The sequence below is a fragment of the Tenrec ecaudatus genome, chromosome 3, assembly GCF_050624435.1.
Source record: "Tenrec ecaudatus isolate mTenEca1 chromosome 3, mTenEca1.hap1, whole genome shotgun sequence".
Lineage (NCBI taxonomy): Eukaryota > Metazoa > Chordata > Mammalia > Afrosoricida > Tenrecidae > Tenrec > Tenrec ecaudatus.
Genome location: NC_134532.1, coordinates 172,951,029 through 172,967,314, shown reverse-complemented (window position 1 = coordinate 172,967,314; position 16,286 = coordinate 172,951,029). Strand labels below are relative to the sequence as shown.

The window sequence follows — 16,286 nt, the reverse complement described above, 5'->3', positions numbered from 1 at the left end:
AGCATAGTTTCCCAAGCTGAATTGGCCTATTGGCCCACCACCCTCTTTGCTGAGGAGGCATAGATATATATCAGCACCTTCCTGAAAATTAAAAACTTCTGTTCTATATAGCCCATAATGCAGAATGAGGTGTAGTTATCAACAACTGCTCTTGGAAACAGTGTTCTAAATCATTTTGGAAGCCAACACTCCTATTTCTCCCTAGGAGTGGCTAGTGGGTTCAAGCCACTACCCTTTTGGTTAGCAGCTAAGGGCTTTAGTCACTGTAACAGCAGAGTTCTCCCTTCCACAGGTGTGAGGTTGTGTTTAAGATATTTCACGGGGGCAATTCTTCTCTGTTACAGGATTGTTTTGTGTTAGAATTGACTCACTAGCAGTGAGTTTGATTTGGTTTGGCCAAAGATGTGTGTGTAGCTGTATATGTAATACATATACATACATACCATACATGCGCACAATGAGGAACCAAAAAAACAACACCAGAATTATGCTGGGCAGAGCTTTCATAGGAAGCATTCTTCCCCCTAGGCAAGCAGCTAGCAACTCATTCTGATAGTGCACCCAGTGGTACCATCTGGGAAGGTTCTCTCTGGTCACAGTGAATTTTTTCATAAAAGGAGTTTTGCTCGAACCTCATTTTTGTGATGGCCGATTTAAGAGAACTGTGTGTGGCTGTGAGCTTTTTTTTTTCTGCTTGGGGAAAAATGCCACAGAAACTGTTCTGATGTTGAACACAGTTTACAAGGATAGCAGCATGGGAAAAACTAGTGTATGAGTGGTTTTCTTGTTTCAAAAAAGATGAAATGTGGTTGATGACAAACCTGATTCTGGATCTCCTTCAACTTCCTAAATGGACAAAAATGTCGACTCAGTGCATTTCAACTTCATTCTACCAGGTCAGACTGTAAATTAAGCTTTCCATGTAGAGGTTCCGTGTGCAACAAAAAAAGACCTGGTTTGTGGCAGATGAAGGATATACCTGTTCACATAGCCATCTTAGTGCTCCCATTTTGAGCAAAAAACAACATGCTGTTCTTGTACCACATACCTTATTCGCGTGACCTCGCATTGTGCGGCTTCTTTTTGTTTCCATGAATGAAGAGGGACATGAAAAGACAGTGATTTGACAACAGAAGAGGTGAAGTAGAAAATGAGGGAGGTGCTGTCAGTTATCTAAACAGATGAGTTTGAAAAATGTTTCCAAGAATGGAATCACAGATTTGACAAATGTATGAAATGTAATGGAGAGTACTTTCCAGATGATAAGGTTGGTTTGTAAAATAAATTTAAATACATACCTTTGAGGAAAATTCCACGGGGTTTTGTGTGTGTGTGTGTGTGTGTGTGTGTACCTTGCAGCTAATGTCACTTCTTGCTTATACCTGGTTTTCTTCCGAGACTTTGCTGATGAGTTTGTCATGCTAATACTTACCATTATTATTATTGGTAATAATAATGACAGTCCTATAAAAACCAGAAAGATATATTTATTTGTAGAGTATTAGTTCTTTTAGTCTGCTTGTAGATCAGACATAAAGGTAAAATGACACTGTGATCCATTGGAAAGTTAAAGACTTACTACATAGATGAACTGAAGGGTTTTTTTCTTTCAGTTGAGTTGTGACTTACTGTATATACTCGAATATAAGCCGACCTGAGTATAAGCCAAGGTACCTAATTATTACTTGGGAAAACAGAAAAACTGATTGACTCTAGTGTAAGCCTAGGATGGAAAATGCAAAAGCTATTGGTGAGTTTCAATAATCAAAACAAATGAAAATAAAATTACTAAAAATTGAGACATCAGTGGGTTAATGTATTTAAATATTTATTTTAAATAAAAAACATAAATAAAAGGACAACAAGTCATTTAACATTAGTAAATCAGCACAGTAAGTGGAAAATAGGTTCAACAAAAACAATAAGGTATCAACAATGATAACCTTAAGAGTACTATTCCCTGAGCTCAATCAGCAACCAAGCTAAAATTTAAAGAGTTAAAACTAGCTTCCTCCTCATCATCCGTATCCCAATGCAGAGCTTCAGCTGGTGTGCGGTCATCAGAGACGCTGTCCTCACTGAGATCGCCGTCATCACCATCACTGCTGTCATTTTCATACAAAGCACAGTCTTCACTGCCATCCATAGCATTACTAATACTACATTTCTGGAAGGCATGTCACACCATGTCTTCTGGAATGTCTTCCCATGCATCTCGAACCCACTCTGCTTTTACCGGTAACTCTATGTCAGGCTTCATGACATTTCCTCCTTTTGTTAGTCAGGCTTGACCAGATAACATCCATTCATGCCACATCCTTCGCACACGATCTTTAAAAGGCTTATTCAATGATACATCCGGAGGCTGCAGTACAGATGTAAGCCCACCTTGGAATAACGGCTAAAGTAACTTTACTAGATTTTGCCATTTTTTTATGTCATCTGATAGGTGGGCTCTAAACACATCCCAACAAGTAACAATGGCTTTTTCTTTAAGGTTGCTCCTGGTCGTCGGTTCTAAATTTCTTCCAGCCATTTTTTTTTGTTCTGTCTTCATCCATTCAGCCTTTAACATGTACACGCACAGTAATTCTTGGTGGGAAATTGATCTTTTTAGGCAAGGTCTTTCTTTTAAAAATATTGACAGGACGTAACTTAGTTCCATTAGCCAAACTTGATAGAACAACTGTATAGTTTTGCGGGTTTTTTTTATAATTTTCTGTGGTTTTGAGAAAAATGTTTATTTTTGTCCTAAACTTGCCACAGTTCTGTTGTTTGGAAGATCAAAAGTCATGGCAGTTTCATCCATATTCCCAATATCTACCAGGTCATAATTATAAATCCTTCTTTGTTTTATAATAAATGACTGGAATGACATAATTTTTTCTTCAAGGTCTTGTGGCAATTTCTGGGAAATCTTTGTTGTTTGTCTCAAACATAGTAGGCCAAACCTATTCATGAAGTGGGTATACCATCTTGCTGATGCAGCAAATTTTTCAATGCCTGATGCTTTATATTTGTCATCCTTAGCCATTTGTAGAGCACGTATGCGTGTTACGCAGTAACCATTTTGACGACATTCCATAACCCATTTATGCAATTCACTCTCTAGAGCCCCATAAAAAGACGTTAAACCACAACGGGATTTTTTTTTAGCTTTTGGAATCTGTTTCAAGTCAGCCTTCATTTTCCGCCACTCCCTCACTTGCTTTTTGTCAACACAGAATTCCCTACTTGCAATACTGTTATTACTCTCTTCTGCTCTTGACACAACCTTCATTTTGAAACCAGCCTCATATGACCAGAGTTTTTGTTTTGTTTCAAGAGTATCCATTTTAATAGGATAAGAAAACAAGACTTTGAAAAAGAAGTTTCATGATAATGCCCCCTTCCCCCTGCGACATTTTAGCCAGGAGGTGGTGGGGGAGTCCTTGCGTGCCGGGGATACAGGATGTGAATGAACACAGAGACCAGAGGGGAGAGACAGAGCGTAGCCACAAACACATCCTTACCAGTTCAGCTGCCGGAGTAAATCACTTTGGGTGCTTCTGCAAATTGGAGCCGTCCATGGCTCTGATTGGTTAGATGTGAGTAAACAAACATTCACAGCTCTGCAGTGTCAGTGGGGCTTTGAATGAACAGCGGAGAAATGGCAATCACCTGCGAGATAATGGGTGCTCATCCCATTATCTGGGTGGGGAGGGGAAGAGAGATGTTACACCTCACGGGGGTACCACTGACCAGTGTATAAGCCGAGCCCCAGTTTTTCAGCACACGAGTATATACAGTAGGAGTAATAGTAGTATCAATTACAGTTTTATATTTTATGATTGGTAAGGCTTGGAAGAATGGAGCAGGGAACATTGAGACCATTAAAATGATTATTGTATGAGGTCTTTAACTCAAAGATATTTTGTGGTTTTTTAAAAGCAATATATTAGTACAGTACAAGCTCTGGAGCAATCCTGGTTTTGCTCTTAATAGCTACGGACAACTGACTGAGCTGTATTGTGTGCCCTGATCACCTGTATGGTACAGCCTATATCACAGGTTTGTTGTGAGAATCGAAAGCATCTATTTAAAATATTGAAGCAATACCTAACATGTAAATAATCCCATGATATAGTGTAAAAACAATATGTATTCTATGTCTGCCACTTTTCCTTTTATCATAATGTTTTTGAGATTCAGTCATTCCTTGATCTTTTTAAAAGAATTTTTATATTGAAGAGTAGGGGATCATACCAAGTACATGTGAATTGTGTGAGTAAGTTGCATGAAACCATTGAGTGTAAGGGAACATATTTATGGAAAGAGTGGTGACAGTGTTTTGTTGTTGTTTTTTTTTAGTTCAAGGATTGTTTTTTGGTCTTAAGGAGTGTTGTCCAGTCCAGTCTGTTGGGGCACCACGCCCTGGCCCCAAAGTCCACCTTCAGCATTCCCTGGGGACCTCGCTGCTCCATTCCTTCTCTTCTGTAGCACCCCTTAGTGTTTTGCTTCAGTGTGGCGGGATCATATCGGGTGCAATTCCAACATTGTGTCTACAGTGTTGTACCATGTAGGGCTATGGTTCAGTGAGGGACGTCATGTCTCATAGTGGGGCTGGCCATGTGGTCCTATCTGTCGACTGGTTGCTCTAATTGGGGTCATCGTCCTCAAGGCCTGGTGGGCCAGGATGTGCTCCACTCTCTCCTCTTCCCACTTCATCTGCTCCTGTGTGCTCCGATCAGATATGTCCCTCTCCCGGAGCTGCAGATTTAATGCCGTCCTTTGAAATAAATTCTTCTTGGGGGAGGGGCGGGTGTACACATAGTAGTTGGGATTGGAGTCAGCCCCCCAGACAGTGTTATAAAGTTTATTAATGTTTCTTACTCATACATAGACATTTCATTTGCCCATTAGGGTACCACTATTTTTAATGGGGGGGGGGGTTGGGGAGGGGGCCGGAAAGATAATGAAACTAGTTGATTATATTTTCATGTGTAGTTGTTCGTAAGTTATTTCATAAATTGAGGTTCTATTTCAGTATTTGTGTCCAAATAAATAGAGATAATGGTGAAATGTATATTAGCTTTGATTATCTTGATCACAGTTCAGTAAGGCATGAAAATGAGAGATCTTATTGCTGTCAAGTCAGCCCCTCATCTTGACGCCAAAGGGCAGAGCAAACTGCTCAGCAGGGTTTCCATTCTTCTGTATTCCATATGAAGACACAGCCTGCCAAAGCTTTCACCTGCAGAGTGGCTGGTTGCATCAAATCACTGACATTTTGAGTAGCAGCCTAGTGCTGTAACGACTGTGCCACCAGACTTCTGTTATGGGTAGGGGAGGACAAAGAAGGCATGGATCGTGTCCATATTGCCACTTTGTAAGGAGCATGTCTATTCTAGTACTGTAGAGATATATTTAAATATTTGCTCCTAAGCAATGCTTAATATTGCTGCCCTTACTTGATTAATGTGAAATTCCAAGTTCCTTGCTTTATTGCGATATCTAGGTATATAGACATACTGAAGTATACATACAGTTCCACATAAAGTATGTTAATATAAAAAATAGCCTTTAAAAATCAATATAAGTTGACATGTTGTGGACTAACTTTAGGAAAAATCATGACATAGATAATATAATTATGTATACCTACTTTTTTCTATCTGTATACCTTTTCCAGGGACTTATAAAATAACTATCTAGTTCTTTTCTGAAATTGAAGTACAGGCAGTCATTGGGATATGAATAAGATCAGTTCCTAACTCTTTAAGTCGAATTGTAAGTGAGTTGGAACCAGGACAATATAGTCTTTATATTTTCTTTATTGTGAGAAAAAGCACAGTTTTTCCAGTGATTTAAAAGCTGCATGTGCAGTATGCACAGGTGATGAAGAATTTGTTGCAAATAGGGGTTGGCTCGATTATTTCAAAGGGCAAATTCATATAACATTAAGAGGCAAGTGGCAGTTGTCCATAAGTCAGACATCTGTAACCTGGGGACTCCCTGCACTTCCTAAATATATCCATATTAAGTTTGTAAGGATATAAAGTACTGCTCTTACCAGGTATATTATCATTTGGAAAGATCATTACAGAGCGGTTGCTTGACTAAAAAGAATGAAACACTAATTGTAGTTTTTGCGTGAGTTTTTAATGGGAAAGGAGAGAGAGGAAGTGGAGAGGGATGTATTGGTCTTCCCTATTCTGCCTTTGATGAAATAGTGCTGCAGTCTTACAAGGTCTACAGTTCTACAGTTCAAAACCACCAGCCACTCCTTAGGAGCAAGACAAGGCTTTTTTTTTCTTTTCTTTTTTATAACAAGGTTTTTTATTCCTGTAGTGTTACAGTCTTGGAAACCCACAGGGACAGTTCTACTTTGCCCTCTAAGTCGCTGAGTTGGCACCATCTCTGTGGCAGTGCGTGAAAAAAACTTCTGGTGATGGTGTGGGTTACATATTAGACTGCTAACCACAAGATCAGAAGCTCAAAGGCACCAGCTGCTCCTCAAGAGAAAGAAGAGGTTTTCTAAAGATTTACAGCCCCAGAAACCCACACTGGCGGTTCTTTTCTGGCCCAAAGCATCGTCATGAGTCAAAATCAACTTGGTGTGAGTGAGTGTGGGTTTTGGTATTCTACCTTCTAGGCTAGCCCAAATGATAAAGGTATATACAACAATTCATTTCAGCATGACTGAAAATAGAGTACGTTATTGTAAAAACAAGTATTTCAAGGTTTTAGTAATGAGAGTAAGAGAAAAAGAAGGTAGATATTAGGAATGGACAGGTTGGCTTGATTTTGTTGTACTTTTAATATTTGAGGTTTGAGTCTGTTTATTAGAGTATGATTTTCTTCCCTGTGCACTAAGTAAACATAGGTAATGTTAAACATACTCCTCCACAGAGATCCCTCTTTCAGTGCACTGTGCTTAATAATGATTGTTACCTTTTGTCTGTTTTCTTCTAGGCTTTACTCATCACCAAAGAAAAAACTTACACCAATGCAGAAATCAGTTAGTCCATTAGTTTGGTGCAGGCAAGTTTTGGATTATCCAAGCCCTGATGTTGAATGTGCTAAAAAGTCTCTTATCCACAAACTTGATCAAACTATGTCAGGTATGTCTAATTTTATTTGTAAATTCGTCCCTTTGCTTTCTTTTCTCAAAAACGAAACAGATAAATGTTGAGTCTGTATTTGGGGGATGACAATGCCTTACCTGGCAGCATTTTCCAAATCTCATTTTGCATACGACCATGAGAGTTTTTTCCATACACAACCCCCTGACTTACTACTTACTTCAAACAGGTGTGTTTGTTTTTCAAAATCTTCTCATTTCTGATTAACCTTTTAGTAATCAATAATACCTATGAAATAATGAACTATCTGATCATTGTTTCTAATACAAATACAAGCAGTAGCTATTAAAATTAAAAATGTCTGTTCATCTCACATGTAACATTTGGTAGAAATATATGACTTTTGAGTTCCAAGAAGACCTGCTCTCACTACAACCCTTGATTTTTGGGGTGGTCCGAGTATCATTTAACTTGCCATGAGAATGATGAACCCTGAAAAGTTCTATTAGGAATTAAATGATGATGATGTTGTACCTAGCACTGTTTCCACATACATAGTAGGTTCTTAGCGTATTAATAGCATTTTCTTATTAAGATTTTTTTGTTTGTTTTACATGTCATTTTAGGTTTGAATTGCTTTTATGCTATTTTGGCTTAATGCTAACCAAATGTGCCTGTGGCTATTTATGGCACTTCATGACCCATACCAGCATGCATAGAAACAGGCATGGTACTGCTGGCCCATTTGTAACATTCTCTTCGTTTCTTTTAAGAATGTTCTGGTTTTCACACCACCAGTGTGATCATGAGGAGTCATGGGGACCGGGTAATAGGCATCACAAGACACATAACTAACAAACAAAAATATTTTGTTGAAAACGAGGGGGTTGGAGCAGAGATCCAAAGCCCATCTGTAGACAATGGAACGTCCCCCCAACAGAGGGCCACAGGGAAGGGATGAGTCAACCAGGGTGCAGTAAAGCATCGATGAAACACACTATAGTCCTCTGGTTCCTTGAGGCTTCCTCACCCACCACTACCATGACCCCAGTGCTTTTTCTCAATTATACTAGATCAGAGCATGTACACACGTATAGATAAGAGATGGAGGCTCACGGCACACAGAATTCAGGAACAGGAGTGGGAAAAGTGATACCAGAAGGGTAGTGGGAAGAGGGGGAGAGCAAGGGAAAAAGGGGGAATCGATCAACACATAACCATGCACCCCTCTCCAGGGGGAAGAGCAACAGAAAACATGGGGAAAAGGAGACAGCTGTCAGGGTGAGATGAAAATAATAAGATTCTATAATTTATCAAGGGGTTATGAGGATATTAGGGTATAGGGGGAGAGGAGCTGCTACCAAGGGGTCAATAGAAAGTAAATGTCTACATAAGAATGAAGGCAACAGATGTACAAACACACTCGATGCAATCAATTGCATGGATTGTAACAAGAGAGTCTATTAAGGATCAACCCATATATTATCAAGGTTTGGGTTTTTCTTTATTTCCTGTCTACTTATAGCTATGTACTTGAAAATTGCTTATTTTGGCTTCATCAGAAAAATAATATGCTCTCTGGGTAGCATTTAAGCTGAAAATGGTCAGTTTGGCAGGGCGGAAACTAGCTAGACAGTTTGGTTGTTATATAAGTACAGTGTATGCTTGGTTGGCTGGCTGTACAGGTAGGCTGGAAAAGTGTAGTTTAAGTTTGGTTCTTACATGCAAACAACTTTTAGGATATAATTGTAGATTTTGAATTGACTCTGTCTGGCTTGACACTAATATTTTAACTTTTCCTCTGTGTAGAGAATCCTTCTGAAGTAGTGGCCTTTGTATGGAGCGTATGCTAGGGAAAAGAGATTAATAGGAATAATTTTCTACCAAGGGTTCAAGCAGAAAGCAAATGTTTTGAGAATGATGATGGCAACAAATGTGCATGACACAATGAATATATGTATGGATTGTGATAAAATGATTAAAAAATAATTTTCATAGTTGGTTGTATTTATATGAATGGTGTATAGTGCTCTGAAGCTTTGAAAAATAGGAATTTCCCTTTAGAGGGTAATGTTAAATCTGAATCCTAAAGATTCACAGCAATGTACCGAAGCTAAAGGAGGAGTGAGAGGGAAAGGGACATTGCAGTTAAAGAGAACCAGTTAGAGAAGGGCTGGGACGAGCCAGGGTGGCTGGAGTAGAAAGGGTGAGCGGAATGAACCAGACTCTGTAAGGTCCATATAGGCACACTCAAGATTTTGAGCAATGGAAAGACATATCAAGGGCCCAGTGGGTGGGGCAGAGATGACATGATCTGCGGATAAGGTTATTGTATTATTTTGGTAAGGTTATTCTGGCTGCAGTGTGGAAAGTAAATTGGAGAATGCCAAGAGTAAACATCAGATGCTTTTGCCAGGGATAGACGAGGATAGCTGGGTGGTATGTATGAGGGATGGGTAAAGATGTGGAAGTATGTAATTGGAGGGAACCAACTAATTTCTAGCATAGAGCAGCAGTTCTCAACCTGTGGGTCCCAACCCCTTTGGGGGTCGAGTGACCCTTTCATTGGGGTCGCCCGATTCAAAACAGTAGCAAAATTATAGTTATAAAATAGCAATTTTATGGTTTGGGGTCACCACCACATGAGGAACTGTATTAAAGGGTCGCAGCATTAGGAAGATTGAGAACCACTGGCAGAGAGGAACACGATAAAAGACTGGGGGCATGAAATGCTAGTGATATCCAGACTAACTCTGGATAAAGCATGACACTTTGTCTCACAATGAAAAGGTGTCAGACTCGCTGAGCAACACGGCCCCTCGTCCACACTAGCTGACAAAACAGAAGACCTAAACGAGAGCACCTGTTCCCTGCTCAGGCTGCTAGGCAAACCGGAAACCTTGCAGCCTTTCATTTTAGCACGCCTCTCCACATTTTAATACAATTGTTATTAATTTTGTTTCTTTATTGCCTTTACTGCCTGGTTTTGTCCAGTTTACCACTATCAATTCCATCAATCCTCCCGCATCCCCCTTAACAAATGGAACCTTATCAAACTCTTGCTCAGAAATCACTGATAGCTTTTTGCCATTACCACTAATTAAAACACACTCTGGGCATGGTATTGCAGAACTTCAATGACCTGACCTCAGCTGGGATTTTCGATTTTGGCCTTCGCCTAGGGCTTCATCACACTTCTTTGTGTCATATGCCATGGATGACCAGACCCTATTCGTTCATGTTACAAACCCAAAGGAGAGCACATGCTCCCCCACAGCTATGGCCAATCGGCTCACTCCTCCTCCTAGCCTGCCCAGTGCATCTACTTCTAAAAAGCCTTTCCCCTTTGCTCCCCACTAGAGTGAATTATTCTGTCTTCATTTCCATGCGCTTTGCCATTTTAGAATCAAACAATTTCATGTTGCCTTAAAACCTTCCGTAATCCTCTTGAGAGAAAGAATTGTGGTATATTAGTTTATGTGTTCTTCTACACAGGGCTTAGATCATGAATATTTATGGACTGGAATTAAGCTGTGAGTTGTAGAATTAGGGTGGGAGGAGGAAATATTTTAAATCTTACCTTTCATTAAAAAAATTATGTTTGATAGCTTAGTCTTTCTCTTGTACTATGTATATAATTTTATATTCATATATTAGTATTTTTAAGAGTATTCCTCCGTATTTTGACATCACCCTGGCCTAGTTAGTCACTCAGGATCCTTCGTGATGCAGTGGGTTAAATAAGTCTGAGCTGCTAACCACAAGACCGGTGGTTCAAGACCACCAGCTGCTTGGTGGGACAGGGAATAGGTTGTGGCTGTCTCCTCCCCTACAGGTGGACAGTCTCGGAAACCGTAAAGAGCAGTTGTGTGTCCTATGAGTCAGAATCAACTCAATGGCATTGGTGTGGTTGGTGTGAATATTAAGAGCCACTAAGAGTTGCTAAAAGAGCCCTGCTGACACAGTAGTTAAGCACTTCACAGCTGTTTCATAAAGATTGACAGCCTTGAGAATTATATGGGTCAGTGCTGCTCTGTGTTTGTGTTAGTCCGGTGGACTAGATGAACAAATTTACAAACATGAATATGTATTTAAGGGAGAGGTTTATATACAAGAGCAATTGAACATTGAGAAAACATCCCAGTCCAGTCGAAGGCCATAAGTCTGATATTAACCCTTATGTCCGATACCAATCTATAAAGTCCTCTTTAGACTCAAGAAACACATGCAATGAAGTCAAATACAGAATGACCACAAGCTAGTGGTAGAAAGTCTTTGGATCTAGTGGCGTTGTGAGCATCTCAGTGCTGGCAGGGGTCTCTCTGTGGCTTCTCCGGCTTCAGAGGTCTGGTTGCATCCATGGGACTTGTCTGGCTCGGGGTACTAGGGTAGTTCCATGTGGCTTGTCGGCTGCAGTGTCTCCCAGGGAGTGGCAGAGAGAGAAGTGTCTCCCCACCTACAAGAGAAAGTATGGGATTTCCCAGCATTCTCAGGAGAAGGCCATGCCCACACAGAGGCCTCATTGGCTATGATCTGATTCACAACTAGACTTCTCCACCCCTACACTCTTAATCCTCAAATTGACAAAAGATTATTTATCTACCACAGTGTTTTAAGGGTTGTTTAATGGCTAAAGAACAAGACGGGAGTGAGATAATTTAGTAGCCAATAACCTATGAGGGAGGGGACTTCAAAAATTTCATGGAAAAGTGAAATCGAACTAGCAGCCCTGTGGTTGTGTAGTGGTTGGTTATATACTGAACTGATCTGAAAAGTGAAATATGGCATTTTCCCATAAACTTTTGAAGCCCCTATAAACACAGTCTTCTGAGGTGTTACTTTTTTCTGATGTATACCATTCGTTTCATCTTCATAATATAACTTTAGAGAATAGAAACATTTTCTTGGGTATGAATACACCCACTCCTCAGTTACTAACCCTGTTAGGGTCATGAGGTCAGGTCCTTACACAAAATCAGCATGGTGCAAAGAGGAGGAGGACATGGAGGCAGCCCTGGGCACACACCCATAGAACCACGACCCCAACACCCTACCATCAAGGGCTTGCCCTCTAGCAGATCTGGGCACTACTAAAGGAATAGTTGACAGTTCTGGGGGCTTTGGCAACTAGCAGAGCCACCTACTGCCACCCCATAGGCCAGGGAGGACCCCATAGAAACTGATGATGCGCTGCTGTCTTGGAGGGATTGGAGACTAGCAGGCGCTCAGAAGAGGAGCTCAGCAGCTCCAGTTGTAGAGTAGAAGGTTTCTACTTCTCCCCCGACACCCCAGGCTAAAAGTTCCCTCCAAGCCACTTGGGTAAAGGGAAGCAGCAACAACACCCACACCCTCACCCCTGGCTGCTCTAGGTCCTTCCTTGCAGGCTCTTTTTGGGTACTTGTCGCTCTTCTCCAAATAAGCCCATCAAAATCTCACTCTGAGGATGGAATGGGACTACCATGGTGGCTCTGCGGGGCAGGAGTTGGACTTGGGGAAGGAAATCCAGGTTAATGCACAAAATAACCAGGGTAATTTTTTGCTATTGTAAATGCTGTCAGATAATAAAGTAGTTGATATGTGAGGAGTAGGTTTATATATTTTCCCCACTACCATGAGAATGTTTATTTAAGTCAGCATATTGACTTAATAAACTTCCTCAAAGGAAAAGTTTTGATACAGAATGTTAACATTAACTCAGTTATTAAAATTTTTTTCTCCCCTTCTCATTAATACAGCTCTCAAGAGGCATAATTTATATAACAATCCTTTCAACTCTATGAGTTATACAAGCCCCTACAGTCCAAATGCAAGTAGCCCATATAGCAGTGGTTTTAATTCTCCGTCCTCAACCCCAGTGCGGCCTCCTATAGTCAAACAACTTATACTTCCTGGAAATTCAGGTAAGGGGGAAGCAAAAGGGAGTTACCACAGACTGGTTTTCAACTTCAGCAAAGAATTTATTCATCATCAGTTCACTAGTTTTAGTTAGTTGGGATTCATCACTGAGAAACTTCTTTGCACCAGATACTGTATTAGGAAGCAGAAGCACACAGATAAACCAACACGTTGAATTCACATTTTTCTAAAGCAGTGTGTACATAGGTTTTTAAAAAATCTATCTGAATTAAGTAGGGCGCAATACTTGATTATTTTAATCAGCAGATACTTTAATTGAGCAGCCTGCTTGGGTTGTCAAGCTATAAAGCTAAAAAATTTATGGGGATTTTAATACACTTTGATGTGGAAGCTAGGTAATAATATAAGGGTGTAGGTCAATGTGCCAAAAGAGTGAATGTTGTTAGCTGCCCTCGTGTTGGTCCCAACTCATGGTGCCTCCTGTGTGTAGCGCCGAACTGCTCTGTAGGGTTTGCAAGGCCTTTCAGAAGCAGAAGGCCAGGCAGGTCTCTCTGAGGCATCTCTGGGTAATTTAGAACTGCCAACCTTCTGCATAGCGGCCAAGCTCTGTGCCATTGAGTCGATTCCAACTTAGAGTAAGCCTGTAGAACAGAGTGGAACTGCCCTCCATAGAGTGTCCAATGCTTCATGGAATCTTTATGGACACAAACTGCCACATTTTCTACTTCAGAGCAGCTGGAAGGTTCAAACTGCTGACCTTTTGGTTAGGAGCCAAGCACTTAAACAGTACACCCCTAGGGTGCCTTGGTCAATCTCTTTAATTGGTATGAGCAGAGCGCAGGACAAGTTGCTTTAAACTGGGAAGGGGGGTGGTGGCAGGAGCGGGTAGGGTAGAGTTTTAGTTCTGTGTCTGAGATTTACTCTGAAGCTCATTCTTTGGGATTCACTTTCAGTTACTTTTACTGCTAGTATTGTGGTTAGGGCTAATTTTACCTTCCTTAGAATTAAGGTTCTCATAACGACTTCCCACTTTTTTGATCTGTGTTCTGCCTGCTCTGAAGACTTCACTGAGCTTCCCCTTTGCTTTGTATAGAGATTATTTGTTACCACACTATGAAGTTTAATCTACAATATTTGTTTAAAAGAAATGGAGTCTGAATTTGTGGTACTTCTCCTACCCTGTTTACTATGTGTTCTTCCTGTTCTCCTTGTCTTCTTTCTAGCTGACTCTTCACTCAAAGAAATCCTCATTGACATCAAGTTGATTTCAATTCACAGTGATCCATAGAGGACAGACAGAGAGGAACTGCCCTTGTTGGTTTCCAAGACAATAAATCATTGCAGGAGTTAAACGCTGTTTTCATTCTCCCAACCCTGACTCTTGAGATGAAAAACAGTTCTGAGAAACTAGTATTTGAAATATATGTGCATTAGAAATATTGGTGACAGTGTTAGTGTTGATTTTTGTCCACTAGACTAACATTAGTGATCTGATGGAAGCATTTCCTCAGACACACAATTCATGTACTCTTCATTTCTAAAATCGAGTTACATTCTCCATTCCACATTTTGAACTCCTACATTTAGTGAATTCCTTGACTCTTCATTACTAGTTGGGCAGAGAAATTTGGTGAAAACGGCATAATATAGGAAAAATGAGCCTCATGGTCTTTTTTGCTTATTCCTAAATCTCTCTTTTATAAAAATCATTTATTATACAGCTTTTATCATAATATATACATACATTCATTGTGTTAGCACATGTGTACATTTGTTGCCATAATCATTTTCAAACCTTTTTCTTTCTTTTTTTTTTTTTACCTTTTTCTTTCTACTTGAGTCCTTGATATCAGCTCATTTTCTCCCTCCCTCCCTCATGAACTTTTGATAATTTATAAATTATTATTTTTTCATATCTTACACTGACCAATTCCAAATCTCTTATAAGAATTCAAATTTTCCTCAAACTGTAGTTGTCGAAGCAAAGTAGATGCTTTTAGTCATTGAAGTCGGGAGAAGAAAACACCACATCATAAAGCTCTTTGTTTTAGCTTAATTACTGGCCACCTTGTAAAGATAGAGTCCTCTCACCAATTCTAGTCACAGAAGACCAATGAGACTCTACCAGCCACTAAGTTAGAAGCCTGATAGTTTCATAAGATACTAGTTAAATGAAAATGTGGGGGGTTTTTAATGCCATACTGTATAAAGTAGCATGGTGGCATGGTGGGTAAGCAATGAGCACAAAAGATTGGCAATTCAAACCTGTCACCTGCTTTGTAGGAAGAAGATGTGGTCATCCACTTCTATAAAGATTTTCAACCTTTGAAACTCTTGGGTAGTTCTACTCTGTTCTCCAGGGTCATTATGAGTTAGAATCAACTTGATGGTAGTGGTTTGTTTGTTTTGTTGCTGTTTGTTTGCTTTGTGCCTCTGTAGCTTTAAAAGAGTCCATTTTTAAGTTTAACATTTGGAAATCTCACAAAATGGAAAGACAATGATGACCAAATCAGAGTGTAAGATAAATTTAAATGACAACAGTTTATCCAACTTTTGTTTGTACTGACTTAATTTTTTCTCTTTTAAGGTAATTTGAAAAATTCAGACAGAAATCCTCCACTCAGTCCTCAATCCTCTATTGACAGTGAGCTAAGTGCTTCGGAATTAGATGAAGATTCAATTGGATCCAATTATAAGTTGAATGATGTAACCGATGTGCAAATTCTAGCTCGCATGCAGGAAGAAAGTAAGTATTTCACTTCCTAAGAGTTGTGCTATTTCACTGCTCCATAGTATTTTGCTGTGACTATTAAGTATGGTTTATAAAGTATTGTGGGAATATAATAAATAGTAACAGAAATGTTTTAGTAAGCCTCTCAGAGCCTTGTTTAGCAAATGTTCAGAAAACTTGTTTTCCAAGTCCATTTTACATGCAGCAGTTTGGCTGGACAAGGGGAGCCATATTCTTTCTGGGTCCTTGTTCCTCACTCTTCACTGGAGCAGTTTTTGTTTACGCTTTAAAAACCAGATTCTTCCCACTCCAGGTAGAATATTGTCCCAGCTGAGAATACATTGTGTAGACCAGTAGTTCTCAACCTGTGGGCCACGACCCCTTTGGGAGTCAGACAACCCTTTCACAGGGGTCTCCCGATTTATAACAGTAACAAAATTGCAGTTATGAAGTAGCAACAAAAATAATTTTATGGTTGGGGGGTCACCACCACATGAGGAACTGTATTAAAGGGTTGTGGCATTAGGAGAGTTGAGAACCACTGAGTCGATCATTAAAAAACCATTGTGAGAAAATATTCTTCAAGTTGTATAACTATTGTTATCTCAATTATTCTTTCCCCATTAACATTAACT

At 39.9% G+C, this 16,286-nt stretch overlaps 1 protein-coding gene across 3 annotated transcripts in view; it reads left to right on the top strand.

The window, feature by feature from the left end:
* The window catches only part of SLAIN2 (SLAIN motif family member 2), a 79,527-nt gene that overhangs the window by 22,562 nt on the left and 40,679 nt on the right, over positions 1-16,286 (top strand). For 2 of the 3 annotated variants that reach the window (XM_075544367.1, XM_075544366.1), the window contains exons 2-4: positions 6,955-7,103; positions 12,800-12,964; positions 15,508-15,666. In XM_075544367.1, the coding sequence (XP_075400482.1) occupies positions 6,955-7,103; positions 12,800-12,964; positions 15,508-15,666 (473 nt within the window). The remainder of the gene's footprint in view (positions 1-6,954; positions 7,104-12,799; positions 12,965-15,507; positions 15,667-16,286) is intronic. The other variant, XM_075544368.1, reaches the window with a different exon arrangement.